The sequence below is a fragment of the Brachycentrus maculatus genome, unplaced genomic scaffold, assembly GCF_059751285.1.
Source record: "Brachycentrus maculatus isolate JH-2025_06_01 unplaced genomic scaffold, ASM5975128v1 h1tg000467l, whole genome shotgun sequence".
In the NCBI taxonomy this organism is placed as follows: Eukaryota; Metazoa; Arthropoda; class Insecta; order Trichoptera; family Brachycentridae; genus Brachycentrus; species Brachycentrus maculatus.
This window is the reverse complement of record NW_028281214.1, coordinates 321,470-344,908: the sequence shown is the minus strand read 5'-3', so window position 1 is coordinate 344,908 and position 23,439 is coordinate 321,470. Positions and strand designations below refer to the sequence as shown.

The 23,439-nt window shown below is 29.2% G+C and overlaps 2 protein-coding genes across 2 annotated transcripts in view; one reads left to right on the top strand and one right to left on the bottom strand.

The window, feature by feature from the left end:
• LOC148302286 (protein O-mannosyl-transferase Tmtc2-like) overlaps window positions 1–23,439 on the bottom strand; it is a 180,188-nt gene that overhangs the window by 117,661 nt on the left and 39,088 nt on the right. The gene's annotated exons all lie outside the window — the stretch shown is intronic.
• On the top strand, window positions 20,604–22,574 carry LOC148302287 (uncharacterized). The gene is made up of 2 exons (XM_088271845.1): window positions 20,604–20,847; window positions 21,280–22,574. The coding sequence occupies exon 2, from the start codon at window positions 21,401–21,403 to the stop codon at window positions 22,517–22,519; it is 1,119 nt and encodes a 372-aa protein (XP_088127971.1). The 5' UTR covers window positions 20,604–20,847; window positions 21,280–21,400; the 3' UTR covers window positions 22,520–22,574.

Genomic DNA, 23,439 nt, shown 5'->3' with positions numbered 1-23,439 from the left:
CATAATTTATTATAAACGGTTACCTTGTTGTGCAGAGCATTCTATAATACTGTAGATCTCGGTTTAAATGTCAAAAGTAGTCAAAATAAAAGCAAGAGATTCATCACACTTAATTTCCATCGTTTAATATCCTAACACAGTACGTGAATGTATGTGAATCCCAAATATGAAAATATAATCCAGAATTCAGACCTCACATACAAATAAAAAGGGTCTGTGCTTAATTAAAGCTATTCCCATTCCAACATAGATGGCTGTTGTAAACTTACACGTAGTGTTTTACAACATTGATCAAAATCTAGGAAACCAAAAATTACAAGTAGTGTGGTTGTCAATACTGAATAGAATTGGTGACTGTCACACGTGTGTAAAGTGATCTCAAAGCCTTTGACTTGATTTTCATATTATTCATCATTAAATTATGTTGAAATGATAAAGAAAAATATTACTAAACGAGAAAAAAACACCATGTATGGTGGGCAAAATATATGTTTGTAGTTAAGTGAATATTACATATACTTTCCAAAGCCTCTCAATGGTAGGTACTGAAATGTGTGACGTGTTTGAAGCTTAAGGGTTGACGTGTTATCTTTTCTGTTATGTAACATTTGATTGTTTTCAATCAAAGCCAACCTCGGCTGTCATTCAAGATGGAGAAAGCAAAATAAATCAATTATATTATTCTGTATCAGACGTAACGTTTATTTCTGATAAAATATATTTTTGAAGAATTTTTCATCGGCATATGTGTTTTACTCGTTTTTCGATCACCCCTTTGTGGAATGAAAAAACACAAGGTAGTTAGAGAGGGAACAAGTAAGAGGGAGGAAAAGTTTAAACTGTTTTAAACTTTCACACACACAAACATACTCGCGCGCATATACATGTATTATAGAGGTGTGACTAATAGGCAACAGTTACTTTTTCGGCTACTTTTTTTCGCAGTCTTTTTCTTTACCGCTATTTTTTTTTATTGTCTAATTTATTTAATATATAAGAAGCTAGAAATACTCACACGCAATACGTGACCAAATTTATGCACTGATTGGGTTGATCAACTTTAAGTGATCGTATCTACAAAGAGAATTAATAAACGACTGATTTAAAATATGTATGATTTGGTTTTGAATCGTACAAGTATATATTTTTTTATGTTTAAAGATAAACAAATATTTGTGTGTATCTGTTTCAAATGCAGTGCGAATAATCGATTCACTATTTATTTGGTAAAGACATTCTTTTTTAATTTATTTCGTTATTTTAGTGTGTTTTCAAATGATGGGTATGGATTTTTAGTGACATCCAGTTAGTTCCTTTTTCTCAATAGGTATATTTTTAACAGCTAGCTAAGTCTAAAGTAAGTTTAATCTCAAAAACATAAAAAATAAGAGTAAATTATAACTCTTATTCTGTTGTTTTCACCCGCGATACTTCTTATTAATTCGATTATATTTTAGCATTGTATGAGGCTTAACCCTAGATTATAGGACATTCGTAAAATTTACGATCGACCTCTGATCTGTGGGGAGTACCAAGGCAACAAATGTAAAGAATGTATTTAACCTTTGTCTTATAAAACCAAGATATGTCTTATTTTTTACCGAAATTTTTTGTTCATATTTTATATAAAGTTCTCAAACACGCTACACTTATGTTTTAAATATTTTTAGTAAACGTTTTTGGTAAAATGTGAGTTTGTCTTATAATCATACATTCTACAATAGTCCCGTATAAAATCTAGGGTTAAAATATAGCTGAAACACTATACTTTTACAATAATTAAATCCGAAACGTGTCGAATGACATTTCATCCCTTGCGCTCCAAAAATGAAGATTTCTGAGTTGGCAACAGATGGCAATACTGCAGGGATGGTCATGTCCCCACCCGAGAGAGGGGTTGCAACATCGAAGGGGTGAGTCGGCTGAATAAATAATTTATCCCAACCCTACTATATAGGGGATGCAATCTGTTTACCTACAATAATGGCACTTTTGCTGCATTGGTGCACCGCCATCACGTTTAATTAAAAACAGGTTGATTTATTTATAACTATTGAAATGCCACGCATAATGAGTCACATGAATTTACGACGTGATTCATTTTAGGACAGTTGATTAAAAAAGGGTCTTTTATTTTATGATAATTTTTTTAATAACACTCAGAAAATTCATTTTTCGGAAATGACGTTAATAATATATCTGAACTATGAGGGCATATTTTTTTCTATTAATTATAAGATTCCATTGATATATTTTTCACGAAATCAAGGAATTTACCTATTTTGATGAATTTAAGACAGTCTTAAGCATAAGAAAAAAATGAGTCATTATTTATTGTAAATGACGAGAACATACACCAGCCATAGCGGGGTATAATAATGAGACCGGAAACAATTTCTATTTTCGGTCAGGTCGGTTAGTCACCAAGATCAATTAGAAAATAGGACTATACACATTTACGAAAATCGGGATAATGTTAATAGAGACTGTGAGTTTCGCTTAAGATCGTCTTGAAACCCGGTTTAAAATACACTATAATGTTGAATAAGACTGATATAGTCTTAATTAAGTGAGTGAGTGAGTGTGTGTTTGTGTGCGTATGCGTGTTTTTGAGCGTATGAGTGTTTTGTGCGTATGTGTGCCCGTGCGTGTGTGTGTGTGTATGTGTGTGTATGTGTGTGTGTGTGTATTTACTTATATGTGTATTAAAATTGAAATCAAAATTCACATGAAATTTACTAAGCATAACATTTGTTTACATCGCGTTGATGATATGTGGGTATAGTTTCTGTAATCTTAGCTGAAACTTAACATGAGTACATTTTTTTTAATCAACAATATTTTTAATGGGTTAATTTGATTTTTATTTTGCAAGATAACAGCGTGATTTTAAATTTATTTGAAAATAAATACTTTTTTAAGAGAACTTTTGAGTTTCTTATTGTAAACATTTGTAAACTAAATAGTAGTCCACATTTATGAATTTATTTACATGAATAAACTCAAAGGTAGTATTTTGCACGTTTTTATATATATAAGTTTGAATACAGTAAAAGTACTGGTGTGATTATAGCCATCGATTTATGTAATAAAAAACGCTATTTTTATTAATGATTTAAAAAACATTGATTTCTTGAAATTTTTTCGCAGATAATTTGTGGCACATTTTATAAACGTTTAAAATAAAACAACATTGTTTTAAACACTTTTTATTGGTACCCTCTTTCAAATTGTGGTCCGGAGTGGACGTATTTGCTGCGCAATGCTCAATAAAAGCAACATTTAGGAGTTTTATTCCCGTTTTTTAAATCACATTTTCATTTAGTGTACGGAGTGCGTGGAAGTTTTTGGCATCGTAAGGGATAATTAAATAAAACCTAACTATTGGTATTTAAATGTTTTAGAATTAGTACATAAACCCTGATGATGACAAGGTTCTTGTCGAAATCAGTTGGAAAAATTGTACCAATAAAAAGTGGTTAAAACAATGTTGTTTTATTTTATAAAGTTTAAAACATTGCTTTTATGCGTCTTTATTATCAAATTTTATTTTTAATTATAATAAAAAAACACTGGTTATTGTCGTGTATTTCGCGATATAAAAAATTGTTTACAAATAAATTGTTTAGACATTTTAAAAAGTGGTGGGGCATTTCCCTCGCGTTTCCATTTTAATGAAATGTTCCTCGTATATCCTTCTCATAACAAGTATACATAATAGATGAAGCTCACCATATCGCTTCAACAAAACATGCCCCACCACAGATACCACATCAAGCAACCCCTATAAAATTACTAAGAACGAAGGGTGCGTGAGGAATCCGGACACGGAAAGAAAAAAAACCTTTTGGCACAAAGTGTATTACCTGAAAGCCTCCCTTAAGTAAAGAGATCAACAAGGCAGGCATTGTGAAATATTTGGTGTCACGACTACCCTTCATACCTTATCGCCATATTTTATAATTAATTCCTTCCTGATTCGCATAGAAACAAAGGGTTAAAAAGTGGCAAAGAAGGCAGGGAAGAGATCATTACTGTCAAGGGGTTTTGCAATATAATGTGTATTTACACCCTTAATGCAAACAACCATGAGGGTTTTTACCTAATTTTCAAATTTCAGCACTTAGCCTTTTTTTAATAACAAAATAAAACTATGTAACCTTTTTTAATGAGAAGGAATTTTCGTAATGAGACATTTTTTTGTATATCATAAATTTATAATATTACAATAGATATTTGCTGGCCAATTACTATTTTTATGATACGTAAAATATGGCATATTTAACTTTATAAACCTAATAATCAATTTTTGCCGTTTTTTGTAGGGGTAGATAGAGAAAATAGAACGCCACACCATTCTGTGTTTAAAAACAATCCTTTCAAAAAAGAATGCTGTACGAATGTTAAAAAATGGGCAAAATGGTGAGCGTTACACAAGTGCATAAAGAAATAATACGCCTATAATTCAATAGTGTTTAAATGGTAAAATCCTTTTTCTACTCTTTCTAGTACTCGGTAGGCTTACTCCCGTGGCGTACCACAGCGGGGGCTGCAGGGTAGAGGGTGGTAGGAAATAGTGGTAGGGGATGACGGTATGTGCTCCAGACACCAGATATTAATATCACTGAAGGGCGGGAAGCGGTCGGCGAACGAAATTGCTTTAAAACGACCTCGATTAAAGTTGCGTGTAATATCGGCAACAAGCGGGAACCAAGATTTGTAGGAATTTACATATTTTATTGCTATTTTTTATGACTTTGCGACGCATTTAACGAGAGCCCTTTTAATTAGATTTACTTATCATTGATGCATTTTTTTTATTTGTTTTATATAATAACTAACTAACCATAACGCCGCTTCTATGCAAGGGTAAACCGAGAGTATAGAACACCATACTACTCTGTATTCGTAAATATTATATGGCTCTACGTCATTCCTGCATTATCACCCGACAGCTTTCAAGTATTTAACATACTCGGTCATGCTCAGTTTTTTTCGGTCTTTCTCTGCTCTATTTCATACCACAATTGAAGCATGGAGTTGGTAAAAGAGTGAATGAAGATTGATTGCAGTCGAAATGCAATCTTTTAGACAAATGTGTGGCTAAACGATATATGATGGATATTCTAATGGTTAATTAAGGATAGGCTGAGATAAGCATTATGGATATAATTATGAAAAAAACATGTAATATTAAAAACATGTAGCCGGCCAGAAAAAAAACTATGATTGAAACATTCTTACATATGAGGGGTATAAAATTAGAACTCACAAACTCCACCAATATGAAATTAGGAAAAATCGAGAAAAACAAATCTTATTTTTGTAATAATTATTTTTATGGTAAGCAATGGAATAAGCCTTATACTGAAAAGTAAATAACACTTATTATTTATATTATGTATTGAAATATTTAAAATAATAATACGTATTCATCTCATTTTTTATATGGAGTTGAGTTTGTGAGTTTTAATTCTACATATTCCTTATTCATCCTAAAACTACCCATGTACCTTTTACATTCCATATAATAAATTTATTTATTTATTTTTTTACAAAAATGTTAATAAAATTAGTATATAACCACTCACCACTCACGGTGAGTGGTTATATACTAATTTTATTAACATTTTTGTAAAAAAATAAATAAGTAAAAATGACTAACCACAAAGTAAATGCTTTAAATATTAATAATATTGAGAATAATAAATTTATTTTTCAATGTTTTGGATTCATGATCGTTTCCCTCGTACATTCATGATTTATTGAGATATAAATATAAATATGTTAGTTATGTATTTACGCTAACACTCCCTTAGGTACACATGTGTCTGTAAAAACAAATTTATATAAAAAAAATATATTATCCACTGATTATCACTTCGTGATGGAATTGCATTTTTAATATATTATTAGATTAAAACCAATATTTTTAGCTTTTCCACTTTATTTTTATTTGACCAGCGACCGGGTTTCGTCGTTACCGACATGACATACCAGTCTGATGATGGTCGCTGGTCAAATAAAAATAAAGTGGAAAAGCTAAAAATATTGGTTTTAATCAAATAATATATTTATATAAGAAATAATAAAATTAATTTCAAAAGCTTCTCCGATATTTTTCGTTAAAATCATAATTGCTAAAATTGATATCGCGGAGAACAAGGCTTCAGTGTTGGCGTTCTCGGAACATAATCACCCCCTGTATCTCGGAGCACGGCGATGGCATTAGTTAGTGTACTTAATATCATAGCCGAGCCGAGGCCCTTCTTAATTTGTTTTGACGTTATATGCATAATAATAAGAACCGCCACTGTAAGCGAGTCTTCATCTTATTACACTGAACAAGGGTAGCCATGTTTTCCTCCTGGGACACTGTTATATTTTTATTATTCTCAATATTATTAATATTTAAAGCATTTACTTCGTGGTTAGTCATTTTTACTTATTTATTTTTTTTACAAAAATGTTAATAAAATTAGTATATAACCACTCACCGAGATTTTTACGTCTACCGGTTTCGAGACGTACCCGTCTCTTCGTCAGGACAATCACTAACACACATGTCTGTATTGAAAACTATAGTGCATGTTGGTCTTCGGGTCGACCAAAAATCGCATGTGTTAGACATTTTGTGTAGTTTTGAGTGTGTAAATGGTGCTATGGTGGTGAAGGGTAGTATTGTTTGCATGCTGTGTTAGTGATTGTCCTGATGAAGAGACGGGTACGTCTCGAAACCGGTAGACGTAAAAATCTCGGTGAGTGGTTATATACTAATTTTATTAACATTTTTGTAAAAAAATAAACATTTTTATTTTTTGAAATAAATAATTAGTCTACATTTTTTGTTACAATTTTCTTTGGTGAACGCCACTTTTTCTTAAAATCTATTGTGACGCGTGTTTTGATGCATTCCGCATCATTTTATATTTATAACACCGTATGTGAAGCTTAATTGAGACTCGAGACGTTCAAGCTCTATGAGCTGTTCCTTTTTTATTATTTTTTTATTTTTTTGTGATTCTTTTTTATTTATTTATGAGTCGGAGTAAAACAAAGAGGAGAAAATAAAGGGAGGTCGAAATCCATTGTCATATTTTAAATATGAGTTAATTTTTATTTATATTTTATTGATTGAATTTTTTTTTAAATGTTGTATTTTATGACTTTTCGTATCTACGATTTCAAGAAATACGTTATTTTTATATTACGTGTGATTGGTATATATCAAGTCATTAGAGAAAACAGAAAAATAATTTATTCTTTGACATAATTTAATACCGAGTTTCAACTAAATATTGGGATATTTTGTAGGTCTTTAGGACAGGATTATTTTCTGGGTCGTCGAAACATCGAACGTCAATATCGGTGATAAGTCCCGACGCACTTGGACGAATGGCAACCCTACTCTACAATGTCACAGTATTTGTTTACGACTTAATATAATACTGCTGTGTGTGAAATATTTGTACATTAATATCATATTTAAGTTTATTACTCAATAACATTGAAGAAATTGCTTTGTTGGGAATTGGGTCTAAATTTCACAAAATGAAAGAGTTACAAAGTCTCCTTTGTTTCTGAAGGGCGTTAGATTTTTAAAGATACCAGGTTATGCAGATACTACTGCCTTGGATAGTGATGAGATCATTCAAAGATTGTACCATAATGTAGCGATGCATTTAAACTATATAGCACTGCTCCTGAGAAGCGTAATAGTGCTGTATACATATATTCAACACACGACAACTGTTGCATTTTATTTTATTCTGTAATTGCACTGCGCTAGACTAAATGCGCTATCGCATCAAAGATTAATCTTTTGATCAAAAGTCATTTTTTTAATCATGTTTACTAAATTGTTAGCCATCTGACAATCTTTTATTCCATTAAGCCATATTTTAGTTGTATTTTTCCCAAATTGATAATTTAAAATTTATATCACTTATAAAAGAGTAGGTACTATGAGTGTCTTCTTATACTGCACTTAGAAATAAATATCCATGTAACTAAACTTTAAAGAACGTACATAAAATATTGGTAAAACATGGTTGCATCGTCAACATGTAAGAAGCTTATCCATTATAGAAATTTCGACAAATTCGATCGTTTAATAAAAAAGCATTCGTTTTAATTTCAACGATCCAATGATTGGTCGTAAGTTCTTTAAACACCTCTACTTTTATTGAATATTTGTGCTTCACACACATGTGTGTAGCTATATACCAAATGTAAAGAAATAAAAAGATTCATGAAAAAACAGCAAACTCATCAATTTCAAAGGAAAAAATGACATTTCACTCACGATTCTATATTTTAGTAAAGAAATAAAAAGATTCATGAAAAAACAGCAAACTCATCAATTTCAAAGGAAAAAAGGACATTTCACTCACAATTCAATATTTGATAAGATTAATAACATTTTTCAGTAGAAATTTTACTATTGAAGTAATCTTTATATATTTTTTTAAATAGTATATTTTTTTCAAAATTTAATATTAATTTCTAACGTTTGTATCACTTATGAAGAGTATGTTATTAAAATTAATCATTAATCAAATTTCGACTTATACAATGCGTATTTTACGTCAGACATCAGTATCATATCACGCATATGTATAATCAAGTGTAATAATAAATAATTAATGTAGGCATTCCGTATGCCATGGACAAAACAAACTCCACACATTAATCAATAAGCGGAGGAATGGGAAAAGGCCGATTAATATTCCTTGTGACGGTAATATGTAATTCATTAAGTAAGATACGTTCACCAACCAACCCCCTTTCAAACTACAGGGTGAACCAAAAAGCCATGATGGAAAATCAATATTTTGACGAACCTAGGCCTAGGTGCGTTAAAAATATAAAATGTCTCTTCTTAACAAAAAAAGCTTACTTAAATGAACCGAAGATACTGCTGTGAACTTACACATAAAGCGACGTGAGAATTATATGATATACTTATGTGACTTCTAAAAAAAATAGTACTTTGGTTGCCAATCATTAGACCTGATCCCATTCATGTAATTGAAATAATTGATCGTGAAAATTTTTCCTTGATCTTCCCTTTTTCTTATTTTTAACCACGTTCACTTCATTAATTAGATTTTTGGTCATTCATCAAATATGTATTTCACATGTTTAAACCATCTCCGCACATAAATTAATTCTTAATTCTATAAATAAACATATTAATTTTTATCATCTCATCAAAGATGAAGAAGAATATGGAAGTCTGGGTATTTACGGGGCTGACGACCGTCATAGACTGGTTTAAGTGATCACCTTACATACGTGTAACATTCACAAATCCTACTATTCATGAGATGTCAAAAAATAATAAGAAAATAACTCCTGTAATTGGAGATAATCCAGATTGAATGTTACACGTGTGTAAAGTGATCAATCAAACCAGCCTATGACGATCGTCAGCCCCATCAATGCCCAGACTTCCATATTCTTCTTCATCTTTGATGAGATATAAAAAAAAATATGAAAATAACTTCTGTAATTGGAGATAATCCAGATTTTGTGCACACTCAAAATGTTGTTTTAATAAAAGCTTATTTAATAAATAATGCGTTAATTTTGCCACGATTTGTATGAGTAATCGTATTTTCCTGCATTCAATCAACTTTACATTCTTCTTTTACCAAATATATGCATGCTTTAATTTTACACATTAAGTATGGAAAATACAAATACATATTTAATAAATGACGCTTTTCTTAGTTATTTGGAAACATCCTGTAGACAAAGATACATTTCCCGTGGAAGTTAAAGACCATGCTACATTTCTAATATTGATGGTGCCTTTAAGTCTGCGAGGGAATAATTTTTGTGGAATATTTATATCTACCTTACCCAACTCTTTACGATATCAGACCATGTGAATTCCTGTACGAATCATATAATAAATATAACAAAATTTAAATTTTAATGGGTTATGTGTACACTTGTATTGCGCTTTTTATTTAATCATTATAACTAGGTTAACATGACTTGAGTCTTGGAACGATTTGAGAACTTTGTCAATTGATTGTTTGAACGTACTATGAACTTTATGAAAATAAAAACAAATCAGAGAATATTTTTTTGTATTTTTTGAAGAAAACAGTTGAAAAGGAAATGTCGAAAGGATTAATAGTTCATTTTAATTCACTACATTTAATTGAATTAAATAAAGAGTAAGGTTACCAAAATCACCAACCCTACCGTATCTAATGAATTTCTTTCAGAAGAAAAAAAAAACAAGATAACTATATTATGGCCATACCAGTTTGAGATGAGCGTCTATTGTATTTAAATAAAAGAAGACGGAAGTTTCATCATTTAAATTTTATAAAGACAGTTTTATGTGAAATAATTATTTATACAAAATAATTATTTGCTTAGTGAAGCATAAAATAGAAAAAAGATAGGTTTTATTGTTTAAATTTACAATTGAAATTTTGATTCTCATTTTTTTGTATCCTTAATTTCTTGCAGCTTAAATTCATAATGCAGTTTGACAATAATAAAACTTTTTTTACTAATATTTGAAGGGAGGCTATTCAAATTTATAATTTTGTTGTTTCAATAATTATTTATATGCAACATTTACTATATGAGAAGTTAATGGTTTTGTTCAATGGATGAGAGAAGCAAGAGTTGCCTTGGAAAATCTTTAATACAATGTTAGCTCGCTCCATTTGTACGATATAATCTATGACGTTGAAGATTAATATCATTTTATTTATGTACTCTTAAGAGAAACATTATGAAAGTTACTACGTAAAAGATTAAGCTCGCCGATGAAAAATATTTATCGCGAGGTACAGATTTTCATATAATCCATTAAATTTCCTTGAGAAAGTATGTGTTTTACGTAATGTAAACGTAATTTATTATCGGTTTAAAAGACCTTTAATTTAACATTCAATCATTAATCCTTTTCATAATCATTAGCGATTTAATTATGTGGCGTATTTTAAAAACAACTTTATTTAAATTTAAAAATAAAACACCTTTATAAGACCACTTTGAGTTTATTATACTGGTTTTGAGAATTACAGGTGTTCTATAAACTAGTAGTTTTTACGGCAAATGTGTGTGTTATAAAAGCAAAAGTGGTTGAATAAGAGTGTTATATTTTTATATTGAAAAAGTCATTTCTTAACAGAACGGTATAGAATCACAGAAAAAATGTATAAAAAGTCCGCATTGTAGATGAATCCCTACAGTATGATTTTTTTTTCTTTCTTTTCAAGAATTTTTGTAGATTAGGCTTTTCACCATTCTGCCCCGTGGTAGTTAGCTAAAGAAGTCAGATAACCAAATTTGTTTATCGCGGAAATTATTCAGAGCAGGTTGAGTATTGATATTCTCTTTTTGATTTACATATCAAAGCAAAGAGGAAATCTATCAAATTTAATTATTGGTATACGAACATCCATAGTTTTTTAAACTAGTTTTTTCACTACTAGTTTCAAAAATTAGTCATACCGGGTAGTTTTAAAAACACATTTTCTTCATGATGTGTTAATTTATTAAAATTCAAATAATCAAGTACTTTCACAAAGTTGATTCCAAGACAATAAAGACATAACATTTCAGTAATTATTTATTATATCAGATACTAGATTATTCTCCTCTTGCATGATATGTCATTATTTTAAGTGTTTTAACTTGATATGAAACATCTATCATTCATTTTATACGAAAGAAGATAGAAAGTTGAGCATAGCAGGGCTTACGCACTGCCATTTTGCAGAATGTTGGACGTTATACAAAAGTATAAAGTGATTGCTTAAGCCAGTTAAATGGCAGATTGTAAGACCTGGGATGCTCAAACTTCCATCATTTTTCATATAAAACGAACGATCATTATTTTTTTATATCAAGTTAAGACACCGATTATATATTTTTTATAATTTTTTTTTGAGTTATAAAAATATATAAAAATGATCATTCAACTCAATTCGCTAGCAACGTCTGACACATCTCGTACGTATATAATATTGGCCTAATATTGAGTGAGAAAATTATTACAAATATCCCGTATATAACGACAGGAAGAGCCTACGGCAAAAAATAAAATAAGGGCTGTTTATTTCCCTTAAAACTCTCATAGCTTTTTACCGAACGTGGGTTGACCCTCCTAATCCAATTTTGATTAATCATCTGGTGACATTTTTCTCCAAATATATACACCACTCACGACGATTTTGCGAGATTATTACAGCCCCTGTGAAAGCCTCCCTCACAAAGGGAGCCTTGGACGTTAAGGTGGAAATAAAATGTGTTTTGATTAATGGTCGAACGTATGACTTAACCGGTCATAATTTTTATCGGTGTACTAATCAACGTAATTTTTGTGTTTGTTTACGTGAAGCATTTTAACAGCAGTTTTAGTTTCTTTGTTTGGAATAAGTAGGTGTTTGCATTCTCATTAACGTTTTCATTTATTCTGAAACTAACCATTAAAAAGGTTTAATGTGACCTCTTAGTAAGCAAAAGTTTTTTCACAATATTTCGAGTGTTCGAATTCACAAAAGTTCACAAATTCGGGGATTGTTCCATTTTGGAATTATTTATATCAATATTTTTTTGTTGATATTTCAACAAAGATGAAAAAAATACCGAAGTTTAAGTATTGATTACCTATATGACCTGTCATTGGTTAGTTTAAGTGGTCACTTTATACACTCTTTTATAAATTTACGTAGTTGTATTTATCCTTTTATTGATAATATCAACAGTATCTTACTTCGTAGGCCTTCTTTGACCTCTATTATGATAGTGATTATGTCGTCTTTTTACTTTACCTTTTCATTTTTTTGTTATGATTATTTCTAAAAAGTTTTTTTTTCCTTTTTTACTATTTTTATAACTTCGTTTTTTGTTTGTTAGTTTTACCTGAAGATGAAAACATCTGTAAGTTTTGAAACTAGTCGTATATGTAAATAAAACTCATAAAGTGGTAAAATGTAGTGTAATAGTTATGATCTATTCTTTATTTAATAAATATTGCATTCATTAACTTGATCATTTAAATTTATTCTGCTTTAGCAGTTCCAAAAGGAAAATCGATCTCTCCATTTTGCAGTCCTTTCAATAGTTCACTAAACGTTGAAATCAACCATTTGAAATGTGCAAGGCAAACGTCTTTGATTGGTTCTAAAGAAATTGCAATTGGACAATTTCCGCAGTGAAAACCTAGTGCTACGTCTACCTACACAAATTGTATTCATCAGGGACCGGGTTACGTTCACAAAGACAGCCGATTGCATCAACCGCTAGGTAATTCGTGATTGGAGTAAAGTTCAATTAACTTCTGCTTTCAACGTGAACACACAAAGAGAACGGAATGAAAATTGAAGTCTTGTTCTCATCACAAACCCAAGTTCAACTAATGTATTTAAAAAAACTTATGACAGTTATGTTTATATCAACTTGATAAAACAATCCCTTCATATGCATTTAAAACAACTTTCAAATAACACAAGAAAACACCTCCCAGAAATCATGTAAATTACAATTAACACACCTTATGGAAACGAGTTCTGAAACGAACTCCCAAAGAAAGAATATGCAACGAATTACAACATATGCAATGAAAAAACTACAATCTTAAATATATACAATCTTATAATCATTTCATATGCCTTTAAGAATTACTCTCATATAACACCTCACAGCAAAGTAAAAAACACAATTAACACTCTATATGGTAACCTACATATGTACAAAACATCAAAGAAAATCTAACGCATATCTATGTGGGCCAAAAAACTTTGATTATAATATACAACCTGCTTCCATTGCCCATAAAGTCATAAAATAACGAAACTTAATATATTTAAAGAGCTTTTCATCAATGGATAATAAAGGTAGGGATATAATATTTATTTATTATATATATATATATATATATATATATATATATATATATATATATATATATATATATATATATATATATATATATATATATATATATATATATGTATATATATATATATATAAATATATATATATATATATATATATATATATATATATATATATATATATATATATATATATATATATATATATATATATATGTATATATATATATATATGTATATAAATATATATATATATATATATATATATATATATATATATATATATATATATATATATATATATATATATATATATATACGTGTACATATCTAAATAACATACCATTACATTTCCATTTTCAGAATTATCAGTCGCTTCTTTATCATAATAAGTAAGACACTCTTATAATACACAAGAAAGAGAGTTTTAAAGTACACAACACAAAAGATAGACTAAAAGTTGCATTCAAATCCAGGTATGAAGTTCACCGTTTGTAAGCTGTAAGTCGTAGTTTCCGAAGAACTAAAGTCACTTAAGCCTAAGGTTTCCCCGGCCTCACGCTCCCGCGAGCCATCCTTGCGACATTAATCCTCAGACCCGCAAAGAGAGGGTCCTGAAAACTCCCCTATCTTTGCACAGTTTTGTCCTTAACTCAACCTCCCCGCCATTCGTATCTTTTTGAGCGCGAATGATATTTGCTTTGTTTTCAAAGGATCCTAATTTGTCTATTTTTGTTACGAATTTGCGAGGATAAAGATAAGAATAAACGTTTGTACAAATAAACGGTTTATGAACAAAGCGAATCGGGGAGATTTCGTCAAAAATTTTAACTAATCTTTCCTTTTAATTAAGATATTTGTATTATGATTATAATCGTGAGCTTGTCAAAGTAGCGATTTCCATTTCTCTGTTTTTTAAATAAGCTCCTTAAACCTACACAATTCTGTTTCCACTTATTCATGAATTCAATATTAAATACAAGGACACAGACAAACCAAATAAAGGGTATATAACAACATTTTGATGTGTGTCCAAATGCTTGTTCACAAAATTCAAAATCTGGATTATCTCCAATATCAGAATATGTAAGTCTAGGCATTTACAGGTAAATGCCTAGACTAATAATTACATGTTCTTCTTCATATACCATATACCATATTCTTCTTCATCTTTGATGAAATGTCAAAAAATAATATGAAAATAACTCCTGTAATTGAAGAAAATCTAGATTTTGTGTACAAGTATTTAGACACACTCAAAATGTTGTAAATAAATTATCTGGTCAAATTAAAAGCTTAAATAAAAAAAATGAAAATGATATTATTATTTGATTCGTACCTCACATACTAATATAAGAGTTTTTGTTCTATAAAAAGCTTCTTTTTATCTCACCAATAGATGTCTTTAGTGAAGTTCTAATGATTGGAGAACAAAGTTTTCAAATTGGTTCATATATATAGAACTTCTTAGAATTCAAGTAGTGTGGTTGTCAATAATGGGTAGAATTGGTGAATGTTACACGTGTGTGTTAACATGTTCTTCTTCGTATTTGATGAGATGTCAAAAAATAATATTTAAGTCCATTGAAACCGGGCTTTAAGACAATCTAAAACAAATCCCAACATCTCTTTTAATATTACCTACTCTTATTTTCGTCAACCTCTATGGTCTTATTCACCAATTGATCTTGGTGACTAACAGACCTTCTAAGAAAGATACATTATGTCTGGTCTCAAAATCACATCAACTTAACTTTATCCAATTTATTTTGTTGTGATTTATGGAATCTAAAAATAAATTATAGTATGTTTATATACATAAATATATATATAAATATATTTATGTATATATATTTATATATATATATATATATATATATATATATATATATATATATATATATATATATATATATATATATATATATATATATATATATATATATATATATATATATATATATATATATATATTTATAAATATATATATATATATATATATATATATATATATATATATATATATATATATATATATATATATATATATATATGTATATATATATATATATATATATATATATATATATATATATATATATATATATATATATATATATATATATATATATATATATATATATATATATATATATATATATATATAAATATTTAAATATATATTTATATTTATATATATATATATATATATATATATATATATATATATATATATATATATATATATATACATACATATAAATACACAAAATTTGTCTTCAAAAGTTTGTTTTGAGTTATAAAATAACAACCGAGTGTCTGAAGATTAAACTTTTCTGATTTTCCTCTTATTAACCTAAAATATTCCTCATTATTCGTGAGATCGAACAGCTAAATAAAGGAAACTTTTTCAAAGATTTCTTCCCATGGTATACTTGAAACTGTATCTTTGAATTGATCCCCTTGAAGGTATTTAATTATATTTTCCAATAAATTTCCCTTGGCATAACTTTTGGTGCTTGAATATTTAATATTAAATAAAAGCTGATTTTCCTTTGAAAAACTCCTTAAGTACTGATCAAAACATTTAATTTTCCCCTGGTATGTTTTCTTTCCGTAAATAATAATAAAATGTCTTGCTTTGATTTAAATTTATTTATAGACCCGTTTTTTTTAATGAAAACTGTGAGTTTAAAATGTAATTTTAAGATATCTTAATATATTTATTCGAGATTTTGTTAGCATGAGTCCTCAGGCGATCTCGAAAGAAATGATGAATTTTTTTATGATTTTTGAAAGTTAAAAGTTAAAACAGATTACGGTAAGAACTGGCACGTAATTTTTTTCTTGTCCCATACAATTTGTTACAGGCTATTTAAAATCATATGGATAAAAAAATATAATTAATGAATGCAATTTTTTAAGGTAACTTTAAAACTACATTTGATAAAAAGGTTATGAATTTAAAAAGGATAAAAACAAAGAGGGGCGAATTTTGGCAGAAATAAATACATCTATGACTTTACGGAATTGAAAGATTGTATTTGAATAGTTATTTAATTTCCAAAGATTGAAGATGATTTTTTTTATCATTTAAAAAAATAATGACATCTGCTTGAAGATACCATAAATATGCTGATGAAAGAATTAAGTAGCTTTAAAAATAATATTTGAAAGTTGCTATATATTTGATAAAGGTATTTTTCGGTGATTCCAATCCAGAGACCCAAAAATAGGGGTGGTTTCTTATGATTTTCGTGTTTTGATATTCGATGACTATGCGGAAGAGAAACAATATTCTCTTAATACAAAACAGTTGTCAGTCTTTATAAGAAATTCAGCTAAATTAAACATGTAATTAGATATTTAAGTATTTTAACAGACAATGGAGTTATATTGATAAAACCCATTTCAATAAATGTTTTATATCATGCATCATACGAGTATTTTTGAGTAAATACGAGTATAAACATATGTATAATAATAAATAATAAAACCCTTATCCGCACCCCAATGGTGCATAGGGCACTGCGTCATATAAAAACGCAGTGTTATCTTGATCGTTTACACATGAAGGAAAGGTGATCAGCCCTCCGCTTCAGGTACCAGTCCAGGGTAATATTGAATAAATATGACAGTGAAAAAATCACTTATATTTATTTAACCCACCTTTGGAATCGAACCCGGGACCTCCAGAACCATTACACCTTTTATACTATTATTAAACAAAAACTATTTTGCTTTTTATTTTATTATTTAATTTGCTTAATGTGTCTGAAGGGGTATTACAAAGTTTAATTCTTCTACAGCTTTCAGAAGAGTATTTTCCCGTATTGTGTAATTTATGTTTTTAATATACGTTTACGCTTTTAATGTAAGTTTATCATGTGAATGTTGATTATTGAAAAAAAAATATTTCATTGAATTGTATACTAGTTGAAGGATTCTGATGAAATCTTTAACGACATAACAAGGTCATAATTGAATCAAAACAAATAAAGGTGGAAAAAGCTGTTCAGTTTTGTTTATTTGTTTATATTATAAAAATGTAGTTCTAATAAAAATTTCAGTACAAAAGTAAAATCCATAAAAAAGTAATGATTAAAAATTAAAACATTTAATAACAATTGAGTGCAATTAAATTACGTATCATATATAGCAGTAGAGTACAAAGTTGTCATTAGTATCAGGCTTTGAATTTACCCTTGCAAACAAGCAACGCAGAGAGCCTTCTGAGTTCACATGGAAATAATACACGGTCGAAACAAATAAGTTGTATTATCCGAGTACATTGTACGCAGCGAGAGCGTTGCATGTTGAATATTCTCGGTGAAACATTATCTTTGATAGTGAGAGGTTACAAAGTTCTTCACTAGATACCCGAGATGATATATGTGCAGCATCCGACGTCGCTTGGTTGCGAGCCAACTCGAGGCGTCGGCGTCCGGACGCTTTCACTTGAGCCAATCATAAAACATCGTGAGGGGTACTCTGCCTTTTATTATTATCATTGTTCGCATTTTATACACTGTCGAATATTATCAACCCTTGTGTTAGTTTAAAACTGAAATAATATTTAATTTGAAATGATTTTGACTAGGAGGCATTTTCACTTAGTTAATTTATAGTTTCAGTCTGATCTTTAAAAGTAGTTATTATTTTAAAATTTCCAATTCATTTACAACTTTCACCATACTTTAAGGCCAGATTTTTATCTTTAAACGCTCTGACACCTGCTTCCTCTTTTTAATTTATCTCTACATATATCCTTCTTCATCTTACTCTTCCTATTTTTTCTCCCTCTATTCTTGTACTGGTAAGGTGATTCATAATTTGTCCCATCATCTTCTTATTACTTTTTTTGGTTGTGGTATTTTTTTAAATTTCATTACTCTTGAAACAGTTAGTTTGTTACTCTACTCTCCTTCTAGCTGATTCTTTCCATCCTTCCCTAATACCGAAACTCAGAAGCTTATAATCCTTCTCTATCCCTCTTAATCACTTCTCAGGTAACGCTACTAAAGATAACTATTTGTTTGTTGTGATAATACTTTAAAAGTTGTAAAAATATATATTTCGTAACAAAAATGTTAAAACACACTAAATACTTTACTGTTATATGTTTATCATGGGACCTAAGCATTTTCATGAACCAAAACTAACTTTCAAATTTAGGTTATTAGTCAAAGAATTTTTTTTTTGTAATATTGAAATTCAAAGCGTAAAATGTACCGATTTTCTGCATATTCAAAATCGATTAAATACTTACATTTTTTTACGAGTTTTTTTAATATGTTGAAAAATTTCATTTCCACATTCTGAAAAGCCAACTCGTTTCGAATTAATAAACAATCCATCAAACGCCATCTTTTGTATGCGACATTGACTTTTTGCCTTCGACAGCATTTTTCCATTTTGAAAATCCCGTCCATGCTCCCAACACTAAAAGTCGACCGTGACGGTACCGATCAATCTCTTACAAATACTCGTACAATCTTTTTATTGCTCACTGTACCGACTATAAGCGTGTGATTTTCATAAAAAAACTACGATAAATTAAAAATTATGGGGGACTAAATGCAAACAAATAGTAAAATTATTTAAAAACATTTTGAGTGTGTCCAAATACTTTTAAAAAATCTGGATTATTTCTTATTACATGAGTTATTTCCATATTATTTATTATCAGCTCCGTAAATGCCCAGACTTCCATATTCTTTTTCATCTTTGATGAGATGTCAAAAAATGATGGTAAAATTATTGATTAAAATTCTTACACATGTATTAATATGTAAAGGAATTTTTTTCAGAGGTATATAAATTCATATTTCCCGTAATAAATTGACGGTGGCACCAGCCGTGTGGCATATTACGCCATCTTGTTGAAACCACAGCTCTGTCACATCAATAGCATCTAACTGAGGTACGAAGAACTCAGTAATCATGGTTTTGTAGCGCTCTCCATTGAGCGTAACATTCTGGCAGGCGTCGTCTTTAAAAAATATGGGCCAATTATTCCATTTGCCCATAAAGTACACTAAACAGTGACTTTTAATGAATGTAAGGGCACCTCGACAGAATTTTTGGGTTTTCTACATTTGAAATTTGGCAATTCTGCTTATTGACTTAGCCATTTAACCAATAATGTGCCTCATCGGTGAACAAAATTTTGAGTTGAAAAAAAGTTCAAGCTGAATATTGATGTCGGCCCATTCATCGAACCTACGACGCGCATAATGGTCATTCAGTCTATTCATGGTGAAATAACAAAACGTACTGACTATAAATTAACTATCAACTATCAAATTGTCAGTCTGTAGAAACAAGGTAACTAGTTTAAAAAACCAAATCTCTAAAAAAAACATCTTTATATAATGTTTAAGTTTTGTGCTGATATTTCTAGGTGGAACTGCATTTTATGTAAAAACATGTACAATTTTAACATTATTTTATGTAACTAATGACCGGGTTTCGTCGTTACCGACATCATCAAACCCAGTCTGAAGTTAAAAATTGTTTTTTTATGTTTTGTCTAAAGTTTATAAAATTTATGTTATAAGAACATTTTTTTTCTACACATCAATAATTATTTCTAACAATTCAATATTCTTTCTTAAAACTTTTTCAATTTTATGGCCAAGAAAATTCACCCGTCAATTTTCGTCATATCACACACACAATATTCTCACACCATCATACAGCATGACGTCACCTGCTTTGGACCAAGGCCGACTAGAGACAGGCCTGGGCGCACAAGGGTTTTTGAAATGTCACGTGATCAAATCGGTGTTGTAAAATTTGCAGTACGAGCCAAGCGGAGTGCGTCGGTGCGTCCAGTGTTTACAAATGGCCGCGATTGTTTATGTTGATGTTCGTTGTTGCTTTATTTGTGTGTTGTTTTGATATTGAATTAAAAGCATATAAACTTCAAAGTGAGTGATTAGACAGTGAAGTGTATTTGGAAATTGAATTGGTAAGTAATTTTCGTATTTATAACACAATTTCGATGTTTATACGAGTTTAAATCTCATTTGACGTTTCAAAACGTTTCAATAAATCGTTGCTACTTTTTAGCTTATATAACAATGCATACTTATTTGTATTTCATTTTTAAGTGTTTATGTAACGTGAATATTGACACGTGTTTTATTTATAACAATACTTAATATTTTCAACAAAATCATTATTTCACATTTGAGGTTATATTTCGCTTACGAATCCATGAGCTCACTCACGAGAGATGATGTCGACTCAAATTTCTGTTCGTTTTCGTTATCATATTAAATTATTGTATTAAACATACACTATTCATGTTGAGTTTATCCAAGATAACCAAACGATAACCTCGGATGACCAAACTTAGCATTCTTAAATTCCTACGCTTAATTTCTTTGTTTCATTACAGGCGGTTTACAAAACAAAATGGGGAGATGTTGCAGCGTTTTTGGATGTAAATCCAACTACCGCTCTCAAAAAGAAAATGTATCCACATTTGCTCTTCCAAAAAATGATGCTCTACGGAAAAAATGGCTTCGTCGGATTCCTACGGATTTTTCTGGAATAAAAAAAATCCATATGTTTGCATCAAGCATTTCGAAGAATCCATGATTATACGAAGCGACAGATGCACAGTACGCGGGGAAGCTATAGATGTGCCTCGCAAAATTCCCAAGCTTCGTGAGGGAGCAATTCCTACAATATTTTCGAGTGCTCCCAAATATCTATCCACCGCACCCCAATCAACTAGAAGACTCGCTGATGTGGAGACATCCCGGATGGAGATCGCTCTTCAAAACAGCCTCGATGACCTAAGGAAGCTGAATGAAGCAAAATCCATAAACAGTTTGGACGATATAACTAAGTTCTTTTGTTCTGGAAACAAGACCAATCAAATTAAACCAGAATGGGTTTTAACGGAGACAGCGTTACAAAGAGTTTTGTGTTTAATTGACTTAAATGATGCGCCTTGTGTTTTGGGCGCTATTAAAGTAGTGAGTGATTTAAAAATACATTTATATTTAGGTAATAAGTTAGTAAGTAAAAGTCGTCATCCAAGAAATGTGAGTATAATCAAAAACGTAGATGATTTAAGTGACGTGATAAATTTTATTGAATCCTCTATCCATGACATTACCATCCCCGCCATTGATTTAAATGATGTTCTAATTATGTTGCAATCACACTTCCCAGATAGTGATCAGAGAATTATGTTCATTATAGAACAAATTAAGTATGCCGCTACCCTAAAAAATCTCCGTCGATACAGCGGGAATACTTTGATATTTGCAGCGTCAATGTGTGTACACTCCTCGGCTACGTATCATATGTTATTTAATAGTAATTATTTGTGCATTCCTCACCGAAAATTAATATTACCAACTGAGAGTCCCGTTGTTGCTACAGCATTGGTATGGTTTAGTTTGCAAACAATTTTAGATTATCGTCCTGATGTTTTTATTAGTGGCCAGAATCAACTTTATATTTTAAATAAGATAAATGTTTCGAAATTAAATTATTTCTTGAATCAAGGTGATTTTTTAAATGAATGTATTTGTAATAAGACTTTGCTAATAATATTAGAAAATATTTGCCATAGAACCTGTAAAATCCTTTTAAGTAACTTAGCAAAAATCAAAAATGATTAACTTGCTGCACAAAGTTGTTAGGGATGAAGTAGAAAAGTACAAAAATTTTATTAGTTTTTTCTCATCCATAACCATCGACTATCAAACCTAATGTGTAAACTGTTTGAAGTAAATTAATCTAACATGTCTTTAAATTAAATCCTTCACATAACATAAATCACATATTCTCAATCGTCAATTTAACAAAATTGAAGTATTTTGTTAAATTGAGTAGCACAAGATTAAATGCAAATGTTCTAATTGAATCGACTTATATGGTCACCAATATTAAGAAATTTACTTACATAATTATAAGCTTCTTTTCATGTCCAATTATTTTTCCATTTGATATCTTATGCTTAAAATATTTGTGTTGAATAGATTTTTTTCAATTACTGTTATATTACATGTTTTTAATGTTAAATGTGTACATATATATATATATATATATATATATATATATATATATATATATATATATATATATATATATATATATATAAATAAATAAATAAATATATATATATATATATATATATATATATATATATATATATATATATATATATATATATAAATATAAATATTAGAAATAATTATATTCCTGATGCATGTCTTTTATGGTGAGATTATAGCTTTGTGGTAATATCTGTCCATTTTAAATTTTAATTTTACTTGGTAAATGCAACATTCTTGATGTCATTATTATAATTTACTTGTATAATTTATTGTAGGTTCCATTACTATTTTTGTGTTTTTGAGTATGATATATTATATTATATATATATATATATATATATATATATATATATATATATATATATATATATATATATATATATATATATATATATATATATATATATATATATATATATATATATATACATATATGTATACATATATAAATATATATATAAATATATATATATATATATATA

Coding starts and splice junctions, on each gene's coding strand:
- LOC148302287 (XM_088271845.1), top strand. CDS start 21,401: ATGGCTTCGTCGGATTCCTACGGATTTTTCTGGAATAAAAAAAATCCA.